Genomic DNA, 27033 nt, shown 5'->3' with positions numbered 1-27033 from the left:
CTTCGTGGTGTCTGTGAATGCACACTAATGGGTTTAATCTGTGCCTGCGCAGAGGTCTCTGGAATATTCTGGAGCTTTATCACACATTAGTACATGCGGTCCACCCATCCTTGTGATTGCCTCAGTTCCTTTTTGCCACCGCTGAGCTTTCTCCTCTCGTTGAGCTCTCCATTCATCACTGCTTTCATTTTCAACTATAACAGAATTACAAGGGAAAATTGTAACAGACTTTTCAAACTATTTCTCCCTCTCCTGATCGCCCCCTTCCCCGTGCCATTTATGGTCACCGTTTAAAAGATGCACTTGGTGCTCCAACAAGATCCCCCTCACAGACGGTCACGATATTTGTCTTTTCTGCTTCGGGAAATCTCATCAGCCATCTACATGCCTGTTCTGCAAAAATGTTACTAAGCAAGCTCTTAAACTCAAACATCAGCATCTCAGATCCTTTCTTTGGGAATGTTCTTTACAACCAACACAAATTATGGAAACTTCCCAAACTTCTCAGCCCCCTAAAGGATCCCTGAAGGTGTCTACCACTTCTCTGACTCCTAAACCAGTTTCCAAATCCAAATTTAATCTAGCTCTAAAGCTAAGTCTTCAACATCAGCTACTAAGTCCACTCCAGACCAAACCCTCCTTCGATACCGGAACACACCGAGCCTAAGACAATGAAGAAATCCTCTTCAAACTCCCATGTCACATTCCCAGGGGGTTTCAACAGGCAAAAGCCCAATATACCAGTCCAATATCAGAAGTCCACGAGATGCAAAGCAGATACCAAAATGCCAAAGCCAAAACACAAACCGTAGTCAGAAGTCAGAGTCCAAAGTCAAGGGTCCAGAGAACAAGGTCCAAAGTAAGCAGGAGCATGGATGTGAACCAGAGTATTGACTTGTTGCTTCCACAAACTTCCAAGCCCCTGGGTGCAGATTTTATAGCAGCAGCAGTCATCTAAATACTTCATCCTGCTAAAACTCAGGGCTGATTGACCTGATGCTCCTACGGGAAGCATTCATGTGATCTTCTGCTCTTCATGTCATGAGTCTTTGCCGAAGCTTAACCCTCATCCTGATTACTGGGGGAGGAGAATCTGGTGGTGATCCAGCTGTATGTGCTTCTAATTGCCCAGCATTTTCCTCAGCTGTAATTAACCCCTCAGATTCCAGATCTTCTTCGGCTGAACTCATGACATCCTGCCACACTAAACACGGACAGCACATTCTTATAATACCCAACCATACTATAAAGCTCAATGATACCAATGACATCACCCCTACTTTTATCAACAAACCAGATCGTGCTCCGAAAAAAATAGGTGCATTCCACTTTTCGTCCTCTTTTCAGCCTAGACATGCTGTACATCAGCACCCCAAACAATCTTTCCGTCGTCCTGAAAAAAGCAAAACAGAGCCTTTGACTTTCCCATTGCTCAGATCAGCTTACACCATCTCTCTACACCCAGCACCACTCGTCTTTCAGCCCATCTTCCTTGGGCATTTATCGCCACCGATGCTTGGTTCTTCTTTGTGGTCTCTGTGAATGCACACGAATGGGTTAAACTGCGCCTGTGCAGGACTCTTCGGAACATTCTAGAGCTTTAACAAATAACCAGTGAAACATCTCCCCGTGTCATGCATACTTCGCCCGCCCGCAGTACCTCAGTTCCTTTTTGCCGCTGCTGCAATGAGACTGCTTCGAATTGCTTAGAGCTTATTAATCCTAAAAATTTCTGGTTTGAGCACAGACTGTTTTTGACTACAATCTCTTATCTGGATATTCGACTCGGACTGTCTGACCTTTGATTTTCACTTGATTCAGCTATACTTATTATCTGGCTTTGACCCTTGGACTGATTATTGTTGTGATTTGGATTACAGATTGGATTTGTACTATTCAATTTATACTTGATTCTATCTTCTCGGCTTGATACCTCGGCTTGACCTTGGACAACTATCACTAACATTTCCCGTGAGTCCCCTTTATTGATGCCACCATCCTTTCAGTTCCCGCCAAATTTTATGGCCTCTTTGGGCCCATTCAAACCTTGCGCATTGCGTACTAATAAAATCCCTTTCACGGACAGCCACGGCCGCTGTTTGTTTTGTTTAGGAGAAAGACACCAGCCAAGTTCGTGCCTGGAGTGCAAAAAAATGATCAAGCCCACCTTGAAGCTCCATTTACAATGACTCCGTTCCTATCTTTAGGAAAAGTCATTGACAGTGTCAGGCTTGACAGCAATGGAACCTACCATTCCGACTGCTTCTCCTACTCCTCGTCCCGACCCCGCTGCTTCACCAGCACCAGCTATCCCGTCCTCCAGGACTTCATCAAAACTGTTCGTTGAAAAAATCTTTGACACCGGGATCGACATCGGCATCAAAATCACCAACTGTTAAGGACCTTAAGAAGAAGGAGGAGGTGGTTAAGCATAAAAAGGCTGAACACCCATCCAAGTCTGTTCAACTTAAAGAGCCTCCCCCAGTTCATGTCACCCTGCCCTCACCCATACTAGAGGAATCTTCCAGGGAGCTACATGACCCTGAGTCACTTTCGGAAGGGGATGGCTTTCTGCCACAGACACAGGCATCGATGTCAAATCTGAGCCTGTCTCCCAGTCATGGCTGCTCTGAGGCTGAGATTATTTCCAGCCTGGCCTCGGCCCATTTGAGCCCTATATCTACTGAGTGGGCAGCAGTGGCTCACTTGCTGGATCCGGAGGAGTCACCACAGCAATCCCCTCTGCGGAAGCATCTTACAAAGCATCGGCAGATTTCTCCAGACTGACAGACAGTTCCCTCGACATTGGGACATAATACTACTCCCGCATCCATCTCGACGTCATGCTATGGCTGAGTATGAGGAGGCACTTTATGTCAAAATGGTACGGCTTGGCGATCAACATTGATATTGGGGGTACGACCTCAATCCCGCATACAGCGCCGGGGACTATGTCAGACCCAAGAGGGTGTGATACATCTGTGCTTCTTCTGAGTCATCTCTATCGCCCTCACCGCCTCGACAGCAGCATCAAGCCTATTTTCAGCTCACCTGATGGCCGTGAAGCCTGTTTCTAAACACTAGCATCAAGAACATTTGTCTCATCCTGAAAAGCACCCTCAAGCACCATTGGTACCATTACCTAGGGTGTCCCATACTCTAACATCTTGTCAGGCTGTGCCTTCAGTATCCACTCATCCATCTGCACTGTTTCCACGGGTTTCAGCCTCCATGTCGAGATCTCACCGACACTCACCCTTGCCCCCTTTATCTTTTGATAAAGAGTCGAGAGGCTTGTCGGTGTCTGGATCTGATTAAGACCCACAGTCAGAGGCATCCAGAGAATTTCCCTCAAACTTGCCCACACCGGATTCAGACATCACTGACATCCACCCACCTTCCCCCTCTGAGGATTTCACATTGTATTTACAATTGATCACACGTATGGCTAAATCGTTAGAATTGGACATAGACCAACCTCCACCTCCCAAACACGACCTAGTGTTTGATTATATAGATCAGATCTCCTCCTTTGAGCTTTGCCTTTATTCTGGCAATGTTAGACCTAATCAAGGAAACCTGGAATCAACCACCTATATCTCTACAGATCACCAGGCGGATAGAAAATCATTATAGGACACCCAGCAATGATACGTCTTTCCTTAGTAAACATCCAGCACTGACCTCGATCATTGTCCAGTTCAACCAGTCACGAGCAAGAAATTAGTCTGAGGTGACCCCTACCAACAGGGAGGGTTGTAAATTGAAGGTACTCAGCCGTCGCCTATACTCGTTGGCTTCCTTTGTGATGAGAGTCTCTAACTATCAGGCAGCCATGGACGCTTATCAGAGGCACTTTTGGAATAAAATCCTTCGAATTCTTCAAGAAGAAACCAGAACAGCTGCCCTCAATACTCATTTGGAAGCAACGACATTGGCTAAGTAGCAACACCTGTCATTGCATCATACTGCAGATACAGTTTCCAAGGCTATTATATTTGCCAATGCTGTTTGCAGGCACATTTGCTTGCACTCAGCAGGCATCAAAGATGACGGCAGGTCATGGATTGAAGAGCTTCCATTTGACGGCGCTGGATTATTCAACAAAAAACTGATGAGGTGATGGAGAATCTGCATAAGATTAGAAAAACAGCTTGATCCTTGCTTCCCCTGCACCATCGGAGGACTGGCGGGGGTCCTCCGCAACCGTGATCGCCAGCTTCGGAAGCCTCTGAAGACTTCCTCAACACCATCGGAGGATTGCTGGGGGACCTCTGAAAACAGCGATCGCGGTTGCGGGGCACCTCCGCCAGTCCTCAGATGGTGCTTCCCCAGCTCCCTACATGGTAAGTGACTTTTTAGAGTTTTTTTGGCCCACAGGAACGCATTAACTAAATTTCAATGCATTCCTATGGGAAAACGTACCTTGCAAGATGAAAATATCTTCGTCTTGCAGGGCACCTAAAAACTTGCCAGACGCTTTTGTCTTGCGCGTTTTTCGTAGCCCGAGGCATTCGTCTTGCAAGGTGCCACTGTATCACTTTGACACACATCAAAGGACCAGTGCAATTGTGGGTAGAGTGGTCTTGGCTTCTGTCTTCTCATGACAACCCTCTATCCAATAAGTGTGCTTGCTGCTCACCCATTAGTGTGCATTCACAGAGACCATGAAGAAGAAGGATAGGTTACTTACCATAAGTATGGTTCTTCGAGTGGTTCTTGGTGAATTCACACGTCCCTCACTCCTCCCCTCTTGTCACACTGCTTCCTCAGTGGCGGTATGAGGGTCTGAAGGAGAACTGTTTGAGGCTCAAAGAGGCAATGCAGGAGGGCGGGGAGTCTAACAATCTCCTTTTTTCAAGCTCTAGAATGTTCTGAGGATTTGTGCATATGCAGAATGCTATCCCTTAGTGCGAATTCACGGAGATCCACTTGAAGAACCATAGTTACTGCAAGTAACCTATTGTTTTCAATACTTCCATATATATAGTGTTACTCAGGAGAAACTGTTCCTCTGAAAGAATACTTGAAAGGCAACTACAGCATAGATCATACATGCCTAGAGTCAGTGAAGTAAACTCCCAAGCAGGAGTGCTTTTGAGTCCCATTTATTCTTGTTCCTTTCCTGCAAGGAGAGCAAAGTTGGAGCAATAAAAAAGTGAGGTAAGTTAGTGTGGAACAAATTGTCCAGAGCAACCCTGTAAATCTCAGCACTGACCAAGTATAACATCTAAACCCAGCTCTCTAGCCACTGCCAGACAGAAGTGTTCCCTAAATATCTAGAAGCCACACTTCATATTGTTCCTGACAAGTCAAGCGAATTTTACTCTCAGGTTTTTGTTCATTTATTCCCCTTGGCTGTATCTAACTTGATGAAAGTTGGGTGTGTTGGACTGTGTTTGCACAGTATGCGGCAGTACTGAATGCTCTTTCTCTTCCTACAGGATGGGGCTGGACGGCTTGAAGATGCAGGTGAGGTGATTTTTCTCCCTCTTGCTCAGAGTCAAGTACTAATAGAAAACCCAGTCTAGAACAACATCTTTGCAATAATGTGGAGAAAATGTATTTACTCTAGTTTAGCTGAAACAGGCACAAGGTTGCTTGTAACAGGTGCTGAAGTGTAATCTGGTGTGAGTGGACACATACACTGCTGCTGTGGGCATGTTGAGAGTGGGGTGCAACATCACATGACGGGAATGTTTTGCCCTGCTCCAACCCCCCCCCTTTTTTTGTAATGGCGGTTTTATGCCCATCTTTGGATGTGCAGTTTAATGACAGGTTTAAAAAAGGAATTGCACATCCACATATGCAAACAGAGGTGGAAAAGACGGGGTGTGGTAGAGTTAGGGAAAAAGATATGATGGAGGTGAAGGGAAAGCGAGGCTGTGTTGAACAGGAGAGATAGGGAAGGGGCAGGCAAAGCTTGAATCCACAGCCTTGGGTCCTTGCTCACCCAAGGCTCTACAGGGTGTCTCCTGAACAGCAAGAGGCTCCTTCTGTTTTATTTCAGGTAGCCATATTTAGTAAGGGAGTAATCGTTTTTCCAATGAGTCTTGCAGTGATTTTTATTTTTTTGTTATTTATTTCTTTGGCCGGAACAGATTAATTGCATTTCAGTGCATTCTTATGGAAAATGGTGCTTCGACTTACAACCATTTCGACTTACATCCATCTTCTGGATCGGATTATGGTCATAAGTCGAGGCACCACTGTATAGGTAAATAATACTTGGAGTGAGGGCAGTTTGGAACAGGGCAAAGTGCTTGCTGTCTGTAGAATGTTTTTCACTGGCTTCTCACATGAGGAAAAGAGATTTCTTGCCAGTTGAAGAGTTATTGAGGAAACATGCAGGGAAATTTTTTGGAATCAGTTGTGTGTTGTCTGATGTTTGGAGGAAATGCCAGATAGCTAGGAGATGACTGTGCCCCTCTTCTCTTTTAGGGCACCAACGGGTCCCAAGTTTGGGATACAGCATTTGCTGTCCAGGCTTTCCTAGAGGTAATGCCTTTTTCCCTCAATGTTTCCTGATTTAATATTTTTTAAAGTCTTTGATTTGTTATTTTAAATAAATAACTATATGTCATTTAACATACAGAACAATCTGATAAAGTATATAGATTTCACTGAGTCTGTTGAAACATGTCATTGAGAGACTCATTGCAGTGTAGTCAGTAAATAAAATGGCTCATTAACATACTTTCTTCCAGGATGAGCGAGGGTATGGTGACTTTTACTCTCTGTCTTGTTAAAACAAGTAATGAAGCTATACTTTTGTTTGGCAAGTTTGCAGGATTAGTAAAAATCCTGTTGCTTAGCAAAGTAAATCATACCAGATTTCACCCCTTGAGTCAGTGGGCATTTGGTGAGTCAGCTCTTCTGTAGGTCTTATTAATTGAAATAGGCCTGCTCTAATTGCAACTGAGCTGGCTGGATTAGATATCTGACTGTGGAGCCAAAGGTTGGAAGTTTGATTCCCTACTGTGCCTTCAAGTAGAAGAGCCAGCCTGTGTGGCCTTGGGCAAGCTGCAGAATCCCAGAAGTGCTCCCAGAAGAAGGGGGGGGAGAGTAAACCACTTTTGTGTATCTTCTACCTAGAAAGGGTTTTCAGTTTCAGTCATAAGTTGAAATTGACTTGATGGCATGCCCCCCAAAAATGGAACTTAAACATAGATCACAATTAGAGTGGATCCATTTAAATCAATGGAACTTAACAGAAGAATTGACCCATGAAATCCCCACTGACTCAGTGGGCCTACTCTAGTGTGATTTACAATGTTAAGCAACGGGATTTTGCCTTGACTGCATTATCTTCAAGATCTGATTTGTCCGCTTTTCAGCAAGTGCTCTAGGTACAGAACTGGGGTCCATATTAGATGTGAACCTCATGAACACAATGAATATTTGTCTTCTTGTTTTGTAAGTAGCAATCACAGGGAGGCCTGAGCTTCTGTGGAGTCTGGTAGGGTAGACAGAGGTTGGTTAACTCTTTCCCTGTGTCATGTGAACTTTATAAACAATCACTTCTAAGAGGATGCTGATTCCTCTTCAAGGAAGATCTTTGCCCTGGCTCTAGCGGAAAATTCCTATGAAATGAAGCTGCCAGCCTCATGAAGCCATTTATTTCAGGATCCTAACAGGGATAGAGAGAATTAAAATGTCTCCCTCACCCAGGTAGTACAAAGCCTTTTAAGTCTTCTTTTTTCCATTACAGTGGTGCCTCGCTTAACGAGCGCTTTGTTTAACGATGAATTTGCTGGGCGATTTTCGCTTAGTGATGTTGGGACTATGCTTCGCATAACGATTAAATTTTGGGGTCCCCTGTTTCGCTTAACGATGGTTTAAACAGCCTCATGTTTGCTGTTTTTTAAATGTTATAAAGTTAAAGTTTACTGTTTAAAATGTTTGAAATCATAAAGTGCACTTAATAAACCCTTTGTTAACCAAATGTGACTTTGTTCTGACTCTTTTTTAATTTGTTGTTGATTTTTTCCCCCATTGAGATGCATTGAATAGGTTTCAATGCATTTCAATTGGGGAATTGCGTTTCGCTTAGCGATGTTTCCTATGGCGATTTTCACTTAAGGACGGCAATTCATTCCTATTGAAACAGATTATCCGGTTTTCAGTGCATTTCAATGGGAAACCGCGTTTCGCTTAGCGATGTTTTCACTTAGCGACAAATTTTATGGAAACAATTAAAATTGTTAAGCAAGGCACCACTGTATTTTACTTTCTTTTTAAAAAAATTTGCATGCTCTTAGTGGTATGTGGAGTTTGGCCACAATTTGCAGGGAATTTGGTGTGGTTTACTCCCTAACATGTGTGCATAGGATTGTGGAGACTGTGGGATTTTAACTGATGTAAACACTTTGAGTGATGTTTAATTAAGCAATTTAAAATAATATTTTTTTAAGGCTGGTGCTGAGAAGAAACCAGAATTCTCTTCTTGTCTGATACATGCGCATGAGTTTTTGAGAATCTCACAGGTAAGGGCAGAATTACCAGGGTGTATACTTCTGAGTTAATTTCTTGTGGTCCACTTCTATTATAATGTTACTCACATTTTAATAAAACAAATTTATTTTCCAGTGTATATCACTGGAAACACCGCAGCTCCAGAAGACTTCTCCACACCATATATTCTTGTTAAAAAACTTAATAGTCTTTCTTCCAGGACTACTAAAACTATGAAAACATCCAAAAAGGCCAAGAGGGAAATGTCTCCCAAAGTCGCTTGGCCTGAACTGGCTCCCCTGGAAACCCCTGCCTCCACCTCTCCAGCCTTCACTCAGCCTTCTGTGTGGCCCAAGCCATCCTCCAGCTCCAGCTCTTCCTCCTCCCCCTCTCACCTCCTGGATCCAAGTTTCTCCGAGGCCTGTTCACAATGCTGGTTCCTTCAGCTTCGGCTTTGACTGGCTTTGATTCGTTCCAGCAAGCCGCAGTTTTGACTCTTCCGGCCCCATTAGCACCTCCTAAGCTTCAGCCTCAACCATCCACTTTGCTCAGAGCTCCTCCTTAGGCTTCAGATTCCTCGGCTGCAGGACAGCAGTCGGCTTGTGTAGGAGCCCTGCCCCCTCGGCTCCAACCCTTGGATCCAGCAGCTGCCGGACTGCAACTCTCCTCTCCTGTCCTGCCATGTCTTATTGGCAACCTGCACAGCCCTCCTAGGTGCCCTGTTCTCAGATGACCCTGCAAGAGCAGCCAGGAGTTTCCCATCTGCCTTTGTGATGTGCTTCTGAGAGGATGACTATTCCTGCTCCTCCTTCCTTATTGGCTCCTACGCTTCAAGTAGCCCTGAGCGCACAGTTCTACACTCGTGGCTACTCTCCGACTGCCTGTGCCTTCTCTTCTGGCACCATTTCCTCCTGGGCAACAGTACCTCGTACCACCTTCAGTTCCATCCTCTGGTGCTCCTAGACCATGTCTAGATGGGCGGCATATAAATGCGATAAATAAATAAAACAAATAAATACTTGGCCTCCTTTGACTTCAAGGCATGGGCGTAAATACCAGGAGCACAGGCATCCCTTGGGCCCAACTCATTTTTCTGTTCCAGACAGGCTCACTTTTCTGTTGTGGACACAGCCGCTCCCACTGCATGACATCAAAGCCATCCTTTGAAGCCATACAGCTTGGATCCCACCTTCCATCAGGATCTCCACTGTCTGCCAGATTCAGCCTCCCTCGTTTCCTTGTCAGATTTGATGCCTTTTGGATCCAGTCAGCAGCAATGGGCTCAATTCCAACAGCAGTCACATCTTTCTTAAGCTGCCATCAGATCTGACCCCTGTCTTCAATACCAGCAACTCCTCTCTGCCCCAGCCACCCTCGGATCCAACATCCACCACCAACCACCATGTCCAGAACATCATCTAGCCCAACCCTTCCAGCAGCAGGGTTTTACATTGCGACCGCTTGCCTCCCATTAACTCTCAGCTTCTCCGTCTGTTTTGGATTCATCCTCCTTCTCTGAATCAGAGTCTGAGCCTTGTTCAGCCATCACCTTGAAATGGTAACTTTTCTGCTGACGTTAGCTAAGGATGCTTGGAAGAAGACAGCATCTTCAGCCCCAACAGACAGAAGAGTTGAGAACTTTTACAGGGTTCATGATGAAGGAGCTTTCTTCTTAAGCATCCCTGCTCTTACTAGATTTTTTTGCTTCCCAGATCCAACTGAGGTGCCAGCTCCACAGAGTAAAGAAGGTTGTAAGTTGGATGGTGACAGGAGACACCTATATTCCGCTGCATCATTGGTGGTCCATGTTGCCAGTGACCAAGGGGCAATGTGTGCCTTCCAATGGGTACTCCTTAACAAGCTGCAGCCTTCCGTTTAGACACCTTACCCGACACAGCCCAGACTGACACGGTAGCAGTTTACCACGAGGCTGTGGTGACCCAGCAAATACATTTGGCCTGTTGTGCCACAGACTGTGCCACTAAGATCATAGTGACCACGGTCATCATCTGGCGCCATGCTCGGTTTCGTTTGGCTGACCTAGTGGATGATGTCTTCTTTCTCCCGTTTGATGATGAGGTTCTTTTCCATGACTGATGACATCTTGGAGGATCTTTGAAAGCACATAGCTGCAAAAGGGCTGGAATCCATCCTCCTCACCAGCAGTGCTATTATTGTCAGTCCCAGAGGAGACCCAACTCTACTCCTTCATCTCAGCAACCCTACGACAGGCGGAGATCCTTCCCTTTTGCCTCCACTGCCTCCTGCTATTCTCAAAGGGGCAGGCGCCAAAAGTATAGATTCCATCAAGGTTTTAAGTGCCAGGTCTGCATGTCAGAGCGGAGTCCTTGACTCTCCATTTCTACCAATGGTTCTATTCCAACTAGCCTCATGCCTGGACCCCTCGTTGCTCTTAGCTCCATTCCTCTCAGCATGGCTCCACATAGCTTCAGACAAATGGGTCCTTTTTATCATTTGCCATAGCTGTGCCATGGAGTTCATCCTGCCAGTGTCTCATCATCCCATTCTGGAGGGTCACTATTCTCAATAATTACACGGCTCCAGAGAAGGGTGGTGATCTCATGCCTAATCTCAACCTTCACAAAGTCAGCAAACTCATCCATAACAAGAAATTCTGTATGATAACAGGAATCTATTATTCCATTGCTGCATCACAGGGATTGGTTTGTGGTAATAGATCTCAAAAATGCCTACATTCACATTACCTTCAGGCAAGACCACCGCTGTTTCCTTCACTTTGCTGTTGGCAAAGTGTAGTCTGTCAGTTCAAAGAGCTTCCCTTCGGCCTCTCCACAGCCCTTCGAGTCTTCACCAAGTGCATGGCCCTGGTGGCTGCTTTTTTGTGCACTCTGGGCATTATGGTCTACCTATACATTAGTGATTGGCTGACTGTGGCTGCATCCGAGAAGCAGGCACACAACCACATCAGGTCCACAATGGTTTTCCTTGAGGATCTTGGCGTTTAAGTCAACCTTGACAAGTCTACATTGGGGCGACCTTGAATTCCATTACTCCCAATGAAGCTTTTGCCCCTCCTTCCCACCTCCTTGATATCCTCTCCGTGGTCCACACCTGTGTTCCCAGTGCAGGGGTCTCAACTCACAACACTCAGCGTCTGCTTAGGCCTCATGGCCTTGGCCTCAGCAGTTCCACACTCAAGGCTTAGAAGGCAGTCCTTGTAGTCATGGTACCTCTCACTCTTCAACCTTCTCCATAGCCACTCAGCCCTGCTTCTCCTGGAGCTCAGTTCCTAGTTGCAATGGTGAAACAACCCTCTAAACCTACTTCTAGGCAAGACTTTCCATTCCCTGACTCGGTCCATTCAAGTCATCTCTGACGTGAGCCTCTTCAGTTGGGATGTGTTGTGCCTTTTGTGTAAAATTCATGACACCTGGATTTATTGGGATTCTCTGCTTCGTATAAATGAGCTGGAGTTGCTTGCAGTGTTCAAGGCTTTCAATACTTTCTTACCTCTTCTGTCAGGCAAGGTAGTACAGGTAGTCACCCAACAACACCATGTACTACATAAACAAACAGGGAGGCATCCACGCTAGACGTCTCCTTATTTTGACTGTGGACCTCTGGGAATGGTGCATGGAGCACATCTTTCCAGTTGCCATTCATCTGGCTGGTTAAGACAAGGCTGCAGTCTACTTCAGCAGGAACTGCACTCAGAACCACAAATGGGAGCTGAATCACCAAGTGTTCCTGTCTTTCTGTGACATGTGGGGGACCCTAGAAGCCAACTTCTTCACCTCAAGTTGAAAAAGGAAATGTGAGGTCTTCTGATCTCAAGTGGGGAGTAATCCCCAGTTCTCTGGGGGGACGTTTTTACATTCCATTTGAGTCATCACCTCTACCTGTTTCCTCCACTACTTTTAATCCACTATGTGATCGCCAAAATCAGGCAGGAGAAGGCAAATGTTATCATGCTGACTCTGTGGTGGCCCAGACAAGCAATGGAAGGAGGTTTCACCTGACCTTGAATGTCTTAAGCATGAAGGATACAACAGAGATCAAAGCAGTGATAGCTGCACCCAGGAAACCCTCCACCATGCACACGTAAATCCAAATCCTTTGCTGCTTCTAAGGGCTGCTCAGCATCTGATCCACCCCTCCACATGGTGCTGAGTTTCCTACTTCATCTAAAGCAACAAGGTCTCTCTTCCTCCTCTGTAAAGGTTTATCTTGCTGCCATCATTTCACATCGGCTCGGTGGATCCCCAGCTTCCCGGTTCTTTAAGTATCCTTGCCTGAAACCGTTCCTGAAAGGTGTCAGACATACTTTCCCTGGCCGACACCTGCCTCCACTTATGGCCCCTTCAGTTGGTTCTTGCCTGCCTTATGAGACCCCCCATTTGCGTCTTTGGCAAGAAACGACCTACGCTTACTTACCTTTAAGCCTACCTTTCTCCTTGCTGTCACGTCTGCTCATAGAGCCAGTGAAGCTGTGTGCCCTCTGCCATGACTCTCCATCTCTGCAGTTCTTCAGAAGAAATTACAGCGTACCCTGATGTCTGCTCTAACTCAAGTGGTCTCTCACTACCACTTATCTCAGCCTATACTCCTTCCAACTTTTTTTCCAAATCCATCTTCCCCTTTGGAAAGGGACCTCCACGCATTGGATGCTTGTAGAGCTCTGGCTCTTTATATCTCGCGTACTGCTTCATTCCGTTCCACCCTGAATTTGTTTGTTTGTTATGATACCACAGCTAAAGGGGCACTGGTTTCAACCCAGTGTTTTTCTCATTGGATAGTTTCTAAAGTCTCATTATCTTACCAGTTGCCACAATCCATCAAGACTCATTCCACAAGAGTGGCATCAGCGTCAATTGCGCCTTCCTAAAAGGCGCTCCTCTCCCAGAGGTGTGCAGAGCTGCAACGGGGTCCCAGCCTTCGACCTTCGTGCATCACTACAGGATGGATGTTTGTGACAAGGCATCTGAGGCTTTTGGCAGAGCACTACTCTCGGCATCTCTGGCATGACATACCTACTGAGAAGTGAGCGTGCTGCTCACCCACCGGTGTGATTCACAGAGACCATGAAGAATAAGAACAAGTTACTTACCTGTAAATGTGATTCTTCAAGTGCTCCTCCGTGAAGTCACACAACCCACCCTCCTTCCCGCTGACTGTCACACTGTTTTCCTTTCTTCTGATGTCTGCCAGCAGCGGCCACACAGGGAACTGAGAGGGTTCTGCACATATGTGCTGTGAAACCCACATGTGTGACTTCACAGAAGACCACTCAGAGAACCACATTTACAGGTAAGTAATTTGTTCTTCTCAAAAACAGCTAGATTTTCCAGTATTCTCAGCACTGTGTTACATACAAAGGCATGTATTTTAACCTCTTCAAACTGATGCCTCTGGAGAAGTATGCATTTTGTTTACCAAACTTAAATAACATAGCCGGAGGTGTTTTTTTATATCATTATACAGTCATATTCGTGACCTCTTCTCTGTAGTCCTCAAGGCAATGCAATATTTATTCCAGAAAACGTTCCATATTCAGTAAAAATGTTTACATATTAAGTTGCAGAAATACATGTACAAACCTTTTTAAGCTAACTCCTTCAGGTCCAGATTGGGAATAACATTAATCATATTGTAACTTATTTACAGTAAGATGTTTTCTCCAGGTCTCTATCATGAGCAGAATCTTTTCTAAAATATTTTTTGCTATGGTATTGATTTGTTTCTCTCTGCCCTGTTTGAAAATAATTTTGCATCTTTTCCAGATTCCAGATAATCCACCTGATTATGACAAGTATTACCGACATATGAACAAGGTACAGTTAAAGAAGGAGGTAGAAACCTGGTTGAAAAGGTGCCTTCTCTGGAAATATGGATAGCAGACACTGGCTTAAAATCAGTAGTAAATTCCAAGTAGAATAGGCTGATTTGAACTAATGGAACTCGCAGATGAGTTGACTCAACAAATCCCTGCTAATTCAGTAGGCTTACTGTAGTTGTGCTCTAACACTGGTTGCAGCCACTAAGTCCACAAAAAGATGTCTGTTCAGTTCTGTTCCTGATTGTTTCCTAAGACAAAAGGTATTATGTCTGTTTTTGTTGTAGGTAAAAGCAAAATACAAATAAACAATTAAAAAAGACAAAAATGTGATGGCACCGTAAAGACTAACTTTTATGTTTTTTAATGTGAGCTTTTGTGGACAAGTCCACTTTATCAGAAATGTCTGTTTTCAGTAGCTTTTTCTCATGCAAAACTGAAATATTTTTCTGCAATGTGTGAGCCAGATCTACTTGCCTGTAGCTTAAGGAGATTTACATCATCATCTCTGAATTATTCTGAATTCTTTGTAAATGTTGTTTATGCTTTTTATTAAACAGCTTTATACATAGTGTAATTTTTAAATCCCAAATAATTAAAGACAGATTCTAAGATGTGTTTTTATACCTTTTTCTCCTGTCCTGAAATGACAGAATAGCACTATCTAGAAGACTAAGAAAGTCTGTTGGACATCATTTTATGATTCAGTATCTCAAGTTCAGGCTTCTCCTCCTTTTTCTTTAAAAAAAATCTGTCTACCATCTGATAACCCCTAGGGTGGATTTCCCTTCAGTACTCGTGACTGTGGTTGGATTGTAGCTGACTGCACTGCAGAAGGGCTGAAGTCAGCAATGCTACTCCAAGAGAAGTGCCCATTCATAAAAGACCACATTCCGCCCAGCCGCCTCTTCAGTGCTGTGAATGTGGTAAGTGGGGGGATGGGGGAATAGACAGAAGAACATTTCTTGTCCTGTAGAGTCACTGCTGCCTCTCAAGCTCCATGGGCTGGTCAGTAGTCTCAGACTGGAGACGGGCATTTCTAAGCAAAAACCAAGGAAGGCAGCGTAACTGAGACCTTGTGAACTCACAGGGAGGGCTTTTGACACATGCCTTTGACCTTCCATCATGCGCATGTGTATAACTTAACAGACGTCAGACTTTCTTATTTCCTCTGTGTTCATTTTCAGTTGCTAAGCATGCAGAACGCCAATGGTGGCTTTTCTACATATGAGACTATGCGAGGAGGGTGGCTGCTGGAACTACTGAATCCTTCTGAGGTGTTTGGTAAGAATCAGGGCTTGTCTTGTACCAACTACTGGTGGTGGAATTTCTTTCAGTGGACAAGGAGATCAGGTAGAGTTCTCTTCCTCAACAACTGGTGCAAAATGAGGCCTTTGGCCTCCTCATTCTGGCCAAGTACATCATTGTCTTTGAATGCATCTCTGTTTTACAGACTACAGTCCTTCCCCCTAAAGCAGTTCCATTTAGTTTTTCTTCATGGTCTCTGTTGTCTATACTAATGGGTTTGTACCTGTGCAGAGCCGCATTCCGGAACATTCTCTAGCTAAGCATTTTGGCAATAGCCCCACCCCTTACCCACCCATGCATATATAGGCACACCCTGAGCAAAAGCTAGTTAGTTCCTTTTTCTCCACCTCATAAAATACTTCGGTCTCAGCAAAGTGGTTCTCAGTTCTGCATTTCTTCAGTTCTCCACACATTCATATTTTCACTTTTGGTTTCCCCTTCTGTTCTTCACCTCTAGCCCCTCTTTAAAAATGCATTTGATGCAGTGGGAGCTTTGCCACAATTGACAAGCACCCCAAGTGCCTTTTTTCTGGACCTGGGATGCTCTCACTCAGGGCCTAGCTATACATGTACTAGGGGCAGGCCTACCACCAAAATGCTTAGCTAGGGAATGTTCCGGAATATGGCTCTGCTCAGGCACAAACCCACAGATGGCCACTTGAAGAAGCACAGTTACAGATAAGCAACTAGACATTCCTGATATCATTTAATTTTTATCAAGTTTTTTTTTTGGGGGGGGAAGCGACCACTGTTTCACTTGAAAGAAAAGAAGCATGATTTCAAGATGGCAGGAATACATTTTTTTTTTAGTTTGAATGTAACTTGATGTGGGCCTAAAAGAGTATGTAGCACAGCTATAAAGCAAAAGAGCACCAACAACCCCATGGAATGTGTCAGCTCATGACACAGTGCACTTCCACCCCAGACCTCCATCTAGCTTAGGAGATACCTAGCCGGACTCTCTGGTGAAAGGTTTTCTTTGCTGACTTCTGATGATTGGGCACATCTGCCATATTGTTTCTGGGATTTTGCAGGCGATATCATGGTAGACTACACTTACGTTGAGTGCACTTCAGCAGTGATGCAGGCACTGAAACACTTCCATGAGCATTTTCCTGAGCACAGAGCATCAGAGATAAGGTAAGAGAAGCAAACCTGAACGGGGGGGGGGGGCGGGGGGGCAGGGGGGGGAACAGGGAGGCCCCTTGCAGAATCTTCAGGAGGTGAAGTGAAGATTCCTTCAGTGAAGCCTCTGGGAATATAAACAGAAGGCTGTAGTTGAATGCATTCCATCTCTTTGAAGGAACAATACAACTATCTTAGTGGGAGCAGTGTTTCCAGAGTATACATTTTTATCATTTGCAGTCTGATCTGGATGTAAGAGGGAGAAATAGTGGAGAGTCACATAAAGATTTGCTTTTGTTTTCTTTTTTGCTCATAGAAAGGTGCTCCAAAAAGGCTTCCAGTATTGTCGGAGAACGCAGAGAGCTGATGGTTCCTGGGAAGGGTAGGCATTTTTATAAAGGGAAGTGTAACCTCAACTGCTGAGGACAGGCTTCAGGGGTTTTATAACCTAGCAAAAGTTTCCATCTCAGACGACAGGATGGCTGTGTGGTTTGTTGGGTGGCTTCATTTTTTTTCTTTCAGAAAGCCAATGCCATTTCTGTGCTAACAGTTTCACTTTACACGTTGGAGAGTCAGCATAACATAGGAGTACAAATCATGATTCTGGAATGCCCTGGTTCAAATCCTAACTGAACTATGTTTCAGTGCTTAGCTTCAGATAAATCACTCTTTCAGTTTCAGTACAGGTCTTAAATGTTATCTGTGTAAAATATGATGTATCTGAAGACTGCTAAAAATGTTATTATTAAAATAATAGTTTAAAACTTTAGAAAATAGAATGTAGATATACTTTAAAAGGTAATGGTATAAACATAATGTGCTTCAAGGAATTTGAATGCTATTATGGGATGCTACTTGTAGTATGTGGTGCAAAAGCATAGGACCTTTCTTTCCAGCATTTACACCCTTTTCCAGAAGCAGAATTCTAATCTGGGAAGGGCCTAGAAGTTGTCTTCTAGCAGGAAATATGACTGATAGCAGTTAAACTCAGGAGTTGGTGAGTGTTCCAACACTCACCAAGAAAAACCTAGATAATCACCTGGCAGATATGCTTTGATTGTATTCCTACATTGAGCAGGGGGTTGGACATGATGGCCTTGTAGGCCCCTTCCAACTTCACTTTTCTATGATTCTGTAGTGTGGCCAAAGCACAGTGGGCACGGCCAGATGTTATTGTAACCAGTGTGGACATTTCCCCACTCAGCCATCACAGTACAACTCAATTTGGTGCCCATGTACTCAAGATGAGATCCCAGTCCAGTAGTCTCCCAGGCTATAAAAGAATTATCTGTTTCATGCAAAGCTCTATGCTCAGTTTTCTGGATTTCAAATAGCTTCTCATTGCCAGTCACTGATAGGAAAAAGATGGCAGCAGAAAACACTTGTAGGCTGGTTGGGAAACCCTCCACCCCAAAGACAACATCTGGCCTGTAGGTTACAGGTTCCTGATCACTCTATAAGAACTAGGTCACCAGGTAAATGAGCATTTAAAGATGACATGAGGATGTACAGTATTCAGAGCATTAAAAATGGCAATAGTTCCGACATGGATTTCCCTCTTCCCAGTCTTATGCATTGTTCTCTGTGTGTGGTAATTGAAGATGAAGGCTTTTTACCATGTACTTGATGGAGAAAGGGGTATAAATGCTACAAAGAAAAATTTAAAAGGCAAAGCATCTGTCACTTATGATCCCTCTGCTTCCTATTGGTGCATATTGAATGGGGACTTGGGAGATCCAGATTCAAATTGTCCTACCTTGAAACTCACTGAATTACTTTAGACCACTGAATTCTGGTTCCTTTGGAGAACATATTGAGGCCAAAGTGCCTGGGGTTTTCCTCCTCAGATATTTTTCATTTGCTGAACTATTTCTGCTCTCCATTAGGTGTTGGGGTGTGTGCATCACCTATGGCACGTGGTTTGCGTTGGAAGCATTTGCTTGTATGCAGCACACCTATCAGGATGGGTAAGTGAACATCTGTTCCCAGTTGTGTAATGCGGTTCTGCAGATCAGGTAAAATTACTTTTAATAGGAACAATCTCCAAAGGAAAGATCTAGCATTAGGGATGAGCTATTTATATCCTGCACGGAACCTAAAGACTGGATGTGCTAAATTTCAGCCTGGTATTAGTCTGACCTTAAGAGAAAAGGCAGCAGAGAAGCAGTCCTAATAATCCATCACGTAAATATTTGGAGCCTCAGTGGTCTGGCACTCATCTGAGACAAGACAAAGAGGGGGCACTGCTGCGAGGCCAGACATGCTCCTCCCCAACCAGGCATTGTTAATGTTTAATGGAGGAAAACCATCTTGGTCAGCAGTTTTAATACATCATCTGTTCTCCGTATATTGCTGCAGCAACGTCACATGGCCTCATCAGAAGTTAGGCATTGGAGATCCTTCCCCCCCCCCCCCCCAATTCAACTGTTATTTCTCTGCCAGTTCCAGATTCTGCTTATGGCTTGCAACCAGCAGTTGAGCTTTGTGGGAACATTTGAATTGAGTGTGTTTTGTACGTTTCTGGGATGTAATGAATTTGTGCCTTCTTCTTCTCTACCGTTATTCTCTGTACCATCAATCTGCGCTTCGTGGTATGATTAAAGTCCCTTCCCCTGTCCTCCTTGTGATGATTTGTGTTTTTATGTGTATTAGAATGGGATATGTAGTCCTAAGATTGTCCCAATAGCATCCATTTTGATTTAAAGTCTGTTCTGTAGTAGGAAAGTTTTACATGCTGTTTCAGAGAAGCTTCGCTCTCTGGTTATCTCGTTGCTAAGCTGAGTAGAGAGCAGAGACTTTCGTAGTCAAAATAATTCTGCCACAAAGTATGATAACAACTGAAGCTCCATGAGAAAGTTAGGCGGAACAACAAGACCCAGGAGGGGGTGTTCCTTATGAAGCCTTCTGGGAAGAAGAAGGAAGTTAGTAAGGGAGTTGAGAAAAAGATGGAGTTGATCTGAGAAAGGGCAGACACGTGCTTTTCCCCATAATGGACTATTTTTCCTACCATGGACTGATGGAAGTCAACTGGTTTTCATCTAGCATCAACCTATGAAGACCCAAGACACGTGAGATGGACTATTTATGCTTTTTGTTAGTTAGCATAATTCTATTTCTTTATTTTTCTAGCTGGAGTGGGGGAGTGGAGTGTTCCGTTGGTCTTGAATGAAAATGTACCTACTAAACTATTTTACTATCAACTGAATTCTTTTCTAAAGCAATTCTTTTCAATAAAGCAGTAATGATTAAATCTGAATGTATTAGTTCTTGCACAGACTAGCTGAATGTCTAATTGGCCACGTGTGTTTGCTACCAAAGTTTCAGAGCCAGATTATTCTGAGTATAGCTCATGGATTTGTCTGTGTGTGTTGCTTTCTTAATAAGGAGATTGGCTTTTGAGGAAGAAATTTAGACAGGACCTGGCTGAGAACTAAGTGGCTCTGCTCAGCAGTTAGAGGTTTGTCTGGATTTCGTACTCATCCCAGTTTCCGGCACCCCCATAAATCTCTTTGGAGATAAGGGGCTGCTTACATGGTCGCAGCGGTGACACGAAACACGGGCTTTGATTTATTGTGTTTACTTTGGCTTAAGTTGAAAGCAGCAAGCATCTCGATGCATGTGCTTTTCACAGCTGAAAATCCCAAGCCTTGGCAAAGGGGTTTCTTCCACGCTATTTACTTTGAAGAGCTATAAATTAGCTATATTGCATTTTTCTTTTAAGCTAAGGGTCTTAATGAAAAGACTTAGCTTTAAGCCAAGTCTGTAAGAACTAATGCTTTGGTTATGTAATTGGGCTGTTTAATGAGTGGGCATTTTCATGCAAGTAAACGGTCGCCCTTCTGAAGCTCCAGGGTAGGGCTGTTTTCTGCCAGAGTGTTTTATGGCTTTGCCCTCGCCCTACAGTTTCGGCTACAGGGGCAGGGAGAGGATTTTTCCTTTTGGGTCAGCTTGGCGTCTGCGTTAGTTGCAGCTTGCATGGAGCAACACTTAGAAGGAGAAGAATTTTTGAAGTTGCCTGGAGAGCAGTTTGTGACTCAGAGGACAATTAAGATTAAGGGATTGCGAACAGGTGGAATTAAGTACAGTCTCACAACTGAGGATATCCAGGACCTACTTAGATCTGATCCAGATCAGACTTGGACTAAGTTGCAACAGATGGATCAGGCAGAGGAAATGGCGGGTGCCAGCACTCCAGTAGGGAGGGGAGTGCCAGGCAGAGGCATTTCTGATGGGACAGCAGGAGCAGCAGCAGCAGCAGCAGCCGGTGCTGAGGGCCCTGATCCTAACAAGAGTCTATCACCAGTGGATAAGTTAACCCTTATGTTTGCAGATTTTGTTGCTTGTCACACTCAATCTATTCATAATCAGAACATTGCTGATGAGTTATTGAAGCAGTACAGAGAGAAAAAGGTGGAGCGTTTGGTTAATGAGCTGAAGGAAAAAGAGGAGTTTAAGAACTCAATAGCCAGTGTTGATAGAAGCAATCTACCTTACTACCATGATGGCGATGATATCTTATCATTTTTATCGTTATATGAACAAGCGTGTAGAGATCTTAAGATACCGGAGGCCTGGTACCTCAAGCTATTGCGTACTCAGTGTTCTGGGCAACTTGCCAACTTGGTAGCCAAATTATCTGATGAGGACCCTGACTGGCCTATTTTTAAAGAGGTGGTAAAGAGAAAATTTGGTTTCACTTCGGAAATACTGAGGCAGAACTTTAGAAAACTGAAAAAGCAGCCTAATGAGTGTTATTCTGCACTAGCTGACAAAATAGAACATCTAGGTGATCAGTGGTTGAGCTCCTTGGGCGCCAGTACTTTTGAGGATTTAAGAACTGCGTTGTACATGGAGCATTTTCTTAATTTAGTGCCTTCAGAAATAAGGAGTACTTTGTTGGAGAGAGGCTACAAAGACTTGCAAACCCTTGCTTTAAAGACTGATGAAATTCTCTCCTTTAAAACGCATGAACCTGCCGTTAGGGCAAAGACTGCACCAGTAGTGCCTAAGAGACAGAGTCAGCCTGAATTTAGAAAGTCTTTTTCTCAAGAGCCCAGGCAAAGTTCATTTGAGCAACGCAGGAGCCTAGCTCCTAGCCAGAGTAAAACACCTCTTAAATGTTTTGAATGTGGTGGCTCTCATCTGCGACGAGATTGCCCAAGGTTGAATGTGCCAGCTAGCCAAGTTAAGGAGCCAGCTAGAAAAACACCTGTGCCAGCTCCACGCAGATCTAAAGCAGGCACACCCAAGATGGCGTATGTAAGTTCTGTGCCAGCGGGAACTCAGCAAGTGCCAGCTGCCAGTAATGCAGTTTCTGTGCCTCACCAGTCAAGCATTGTGCCTTCACAGAGTCAGGAAGGAGTTAACCTAACGGTAACCCCTTCGCAAGCCAGTGGAATGCAGGCAGCAGTAAACCAATATGTGCCTAGAGTTTTGGACTTACAAATTGCTTCAATTTCCTCAGAAATTGTAAAAGAGACTGCATCAGGAGAGAGGTTTTCTGTTATGGATCCTGATTGCATAGTACCAACTGCACAAAGGGACTGGGCAACCCGCACATTTTCTGAGGTGGTTTTTCTTCACACACCTGGAGGTGATATGGCTTTAAGTGCTTTTCGTGACTCGGGTGCCGACATTTCTTCGATAAGCAGACATTTTCTAGACCCCACCTTGATCTTGAACAACCTGAGGTGTCCAGTAAAAACTTATGGATCTATAGAGACTGATCAGTATTTCATTCCTCTAGCTTATGTAAAAATTACCTACAAGTCCTGGTCAGGTGCAAAACATATTTTAACCCATGAGGGAAAACCTGATTTTCTTCTTGGAAATGATCTTGCTTTTTTGGATCACATGCAGAGTCAAAATGCAACTTCGATGTCGGTAGTTACGCGTTCTCAAAGTAGGGAGATGCATAATCCTGAACTGGAGCAGGAATCCACTGAGGATAGCTCAGATGGAGACCTTACCCAACAGCAGCCTCTTGTGACCAAACCTGATAATGCAGCTACAACTGAAACTACAATAGAGGAGGTGATACCTAAGGGATCAGAGGACTTTAGACTGAAGCAACTTAATGATCCCTCTCTAGCTTCTTTGAGGTCACAAGCAGACAACTATGCTGAACGTCCTGCGCATCAGCAAGTTAGTTTCCTGTGGGGAGAAAATGGACTTTTGTACAGAGAATATTTCCCCAAATCCAACTTGGATGCCCAACCTGTTCAACAGTTAGTCGTGCCTACTGAATATAGACTGAGAATACTAGAAATGGCTCATGACCATCCGAGTAGTGGGCACCAGGGAATACAAAAAACCCTAAAGAAAATTTCTCAACATTTTTACTGGCCTGGTATTTCAAAAACTGTAAAGGACTATGTCAGTTTTGTGACTATTGCCAACGCACAGGCCATCAAACTGACAAGGTAAAGGCCGAAATGCAGATTATGGAAATTCCTGACCAAGTGTTCCAGTGTTTGCAAATGGATGTGCTAGGACCTTTTGTTCCTACTAAATCTAAGAAGAAATACATCATTTCTTTCATCTGTTCTGCCAGTAGGTGGATCGAGGCCTACGCTATTAGCAACCTGACAGCTACCACCATAGCTAGAATCATCGTGGACTTGTGCTCGCGTATTGGAGTACCATCCAAAATAATTTGTGATCAAGCAGGAGCCTTTACAAGTGAACTTATGCGTAAGATCTGCGAGATAAGTGGAATAACCATCAGTTTTAGCACGGCCCATCATCCTCAATCTCATGGTATGGTGGAAAGAGGTCAACAAACTTTGCTTAGGATGCTTAAAACTTTGACCCAAGAATATGGAAACATTTGGGATGAGCTTTTGCCTTTTGCTTTGTTTGCTTACCGTAGCTCAGCTCATTCTTCACTAGGTGGCTTTTCTCCAAGTGAGGTGGTGTTTGGAAGAAATCTACAAGGACCATTGGACTTCCTGAAATCCGATTGGGAAGGTGTGGTTAAAAGTAGTACTGTGCCAGTTGCTGATTTTGTTAGAAAACTTCAAGAGAAACTCTTGGCTGTCCAGGAGTTGGCCAGAGACAATTTGTTGGATGCTCAAGCAAGTCAGAAGTTCTTCCACGACAAGAGATCCAGACACAGAGAATTTTCTGTGGGTGATTTGGTACTTGTTCTGAATCCACTCAGACCTTCTAAGTTAGAAGTTGTCTGGGAAGGTCCAGGTGAAATTGTTCAAAAATTGGGAAATGTCAATTATCTTGTCAAAATGTTGGATTCTAATAAGAAACCTGTTCTTTACCATGTCAATAGTTTGAAACTGTACAAAGATAGATCTGCAATGGTTTTCCAATGTCATGCTGAATATTTTCATGCTGCAAATGAACCTATTGATATGTTGTCTGAATTGCAAGATGCAGGTACATGGTCTGATAATCTTGTTTTAACAGGTACCGTTGATCAGAAAGAAAGGCTGTTTCAAATTTTAGAACAATACCAAGAGGTATTTTCAGATAAACCAGGTTACACCAAATTGATCAGTCATGTGATAACTACTGAGAACAATGCCCAGCCCATACGGTCTAGCCCATATAGAGCAATTGGTAATCATGCTATCCAAATTGAACAAGAGATACAAAAGATGTTATCTTTGGGGGTGATTGAACCGTCATTCTCCCCTTGGGCTTCTCCGGTGGTTCTGGTGCCAAAACGTAATGCTCTGGGTGAAATTCTCGAGGAAGTAAGATTTTGTGTTGATTACAGAAAGTTAAACAGTGTTACTGTTCCAGATCCATACCCATTGCCTAGAATGGATGATTTAATTGAACATCTTTCAAAGGCTAAGTTTATCAGCATTCTCGATCTAAAGAATGCTTATTGGCAGCTCGATTTAGCTGAAGATTCACGAGATAAGACCGCTTTCATCACGCACGTGGGAACTTTCCGTTTCCGAAGATTGCCATTTGGTTTGAAGAACGCCGGTGCGTCATTTCAAAGGATGATAGACAAACTTTTACAAGGTTTACCTTTTGCAAGTGCTTATCTTGATGATGTTGCCATTTTCAGTTCTGATTTTGATTCTCACATGTCTCACATTGAAACTGTTTTGTCCAGACTTCAGCAAGCAGGACTGACAGTCAAAGCCAGCAAATGTCAATGGATGCAAGGAAAAGTCATGTACTTAGGTCATTTGATTGGGCAAGGAGAAATTCAGACTTTGCAAGCTAAAGTACAATCTATTAATGATTGGCCTATTCCAAAAACTAAGAAACAGGTACGCTCGTTTTTGGGCCTAGTTGGCTACTGCAGAAAATTTATTCCTGATTTCAGTCATTTGGCTTCACCTCTGACAGAGCTCACTAAGAAGAGACAGCCTGTCAAGGTAAAGTGGACACCAGAGTGTCAAGGTGCCTTTGATGCTTTAAAAGCTAAGATTATGGATGCACCTATACTGAAATCCCCTGATTTTGACAAACCATTCATTTTACAAACAGATGCCTCTGAATTAGGACTTGGAGCAGTATTGTTACAGCAAGGAGAAGATGGGAACCTTTACCCTATCTCATACTTCTCTAGAAAACTCTTGGATAGAGAGAGAAATTACGCAGTACCTGAAAAAGAGGCTCTTTCTATATTTTGGTCTCTCAATTTACTTAGACCTTACCTATGGGGGCGTAAGTTTACACTCCAAACAGATCACAGAGCTTTAGTTTGGTTGCAGAAGATGAAATCTCACAACCAAAAATTGTTGAGATGGAGTCTAGCATTGCAAGATTTTGATTTTGAAGTTCAACACATTCCTGGAAAATTGAATGTAGTGGCAGATGGTCTTTCTAGAATGTACTGTGAAGATTCTTATGAACCTGAACGTTGAAACAATGTATTCAACAGTGTGCTATGTTTCAGTATTGTAATAGTTAATCTGTAGTTGAATTTTGAGATATAACCAGTTAATTACTTTGAATTACTTTTTAGTTACTTTTACTTGATTTCTTAAAATTAGATCATATTAACTGCTCTGAATTTTAACGATAATCAGGGGGGGCATGTGATGATTTGTGTTTTTATGTGTATTAGAATGGGATATGTAGTCCTAAGATTGTCCCAATAGCATCCATTTTGATTTAAAGTCTGTTCTGTAGTAGGAAAGTTTTACATGCTGTTTCAGAGAAGCTTCGCTCTCTGGTTATCTCGTTGCTAAGCTGAGTAGAGAGCAGAGACTTTCGTAGTCAAAATAATTCTGCCACAAAGTATGATAACAACTGAAGCTCCATGAGAAAGTTAGGCGGAACAACAAGACCCAGGAGGGGGTGTTCCTTATGAAGCCTTCTGGGAAGAAGAAGGAAGTTAGTAAGGGAGTTGGAAAAAAGATGGAGTTGATCTGAGAAAGGGCAGACACGTGCTTTTCCCCATAATGGACTATTTTTCCTACCATGGACTGATGGAAGTCAACTGGTTTTCATCTAGCATCAACCTATGAAGACCCAAGACACGTGAGATGGACTATTTATGCTTTTTGTTAGTTAGCATAATTCTATTTCTTTATTTTTCTAGCTGGAGTGGGGGAGTGGAGTGTTCCGTTGGTCTTGAATGAAAATGTACCTACTAAACTATTTTACTATCAACTGAATTCTTTTCTAAAGCAATTCTTTTCAATAAAGCAGTAATGATTAAATCTGAATGTATTAGTTCTTGCACAGACTAGCTGAATGTCTAATTGGCCACGTGTGTTTGCTACCAAAGTTTCAGAGCCAGATTATTCTGAGTATAGCTCATGGATTTGTCTGTGTGTGTTGCTTTCTTAATAAAGGAGATTGGCTTTTGAGGAAGAAATTTAGACAGGACCTGGCTGAGAACTAAGTGGCTCTGCTCAGCAGTTAGAGGTTTGTCTGGATTTCGTACTCATCCCAGTTTCCGGCACCCCCATAAATCTCTTTGGAGATAAGGGGCTGCTTACACTCCTTGCCCCAGGACGCTCCCTCCACATTGAGAACGACCTCTGAAGGCAAGCAGCCTCTTCTTCTTCGTCTTCCTTTTCTCTTTCAGAGTGGCCTGTGAGGAAGTGTCCCGTGCTTGCGAGTTCCTGGTCTCCAAACAGATGGAGGATGGTGGATGGGGAGAGGATTTTGAGTCATGTGAACAGCGCAGATACATCCAGAGTGCCGCCTCCCAGATCCACAACACCTGCTGGGCTCTTCTAGGACTCATGGCGGTTCAGTAAGCGCTTGTGGCTAGAAGTGACATGGGCTCCTCATTGCCAACCTCTCCTGATAGCCTTGGGCCTCTGCATTTCTCGTGAGGTCAAATAGACACAGCCATCTCTCCTTCCAGGATAGGCTTTTGGTGCTGGTGGCCATCT

General features: G+C 43.8%; 1 protein-coding gene across 2 annotated transcripts in view; it reads left to right on the top strand.

The window, feature by feature from the left end:
• LSS (lanosterol synthase) overlaps nt 1–27033 on the top strand; it is a 56643-nt gene that overhangs the window by 26622 nt on the left and 2988 nt on the right. For both annotated transcript variants that reach the window (XM_072976995.2, XM_072976999.2), the window contains 10 exons: nt 5445–5472; nt 6442–6498; nt 8415–8486; nt 14217–14267; nt 15046–15195; nt 15457–15553; nt 16612–16717; nt 17019–17084; nt 18589–18669; nt 26721–26891. In XM_072976995.2, coding sequence (XP_072833096.2) covers nt 5445–5472; nt 6442–6498; nt 8415–8486; nt 14217–14267; nt 15046–15195; nt 15457–15553; nt 16612–16717; nt 17019–17084; nt 18589–18669; nt 26721–26891 — 879 coding nt within the window. The remainder of the gene's footprint in view (nt 1–5444; nt 5473–6441; nt 6499–8414; nt 8487–14216; nt 14268–15045; nt 15196–15456; nt 15554–16611; nt 16718–17018; nt 17085–18588; nt 18670–26720; nt 26892–27033) is intronic.

This window comes from Pogona vitticeps, chromosome 1 (genome assembly GCF_051106095.1).
Source record: "Pogona vitticeps strain Pit_001003342236 chromosome 1, PviZW2.1, whole genome shotgun sequence".
Taxonomy (NCBI): Eukaryota; Metazoa; Chordata; class Lepidosauria; order Squamata; family Agamidae; genus Pogona; species Pogona vitticeps.
Note: the sequence above shows the minus strand (reverse complement) of the source record. Positions and strands in the feature narration are given on the sequence as shown.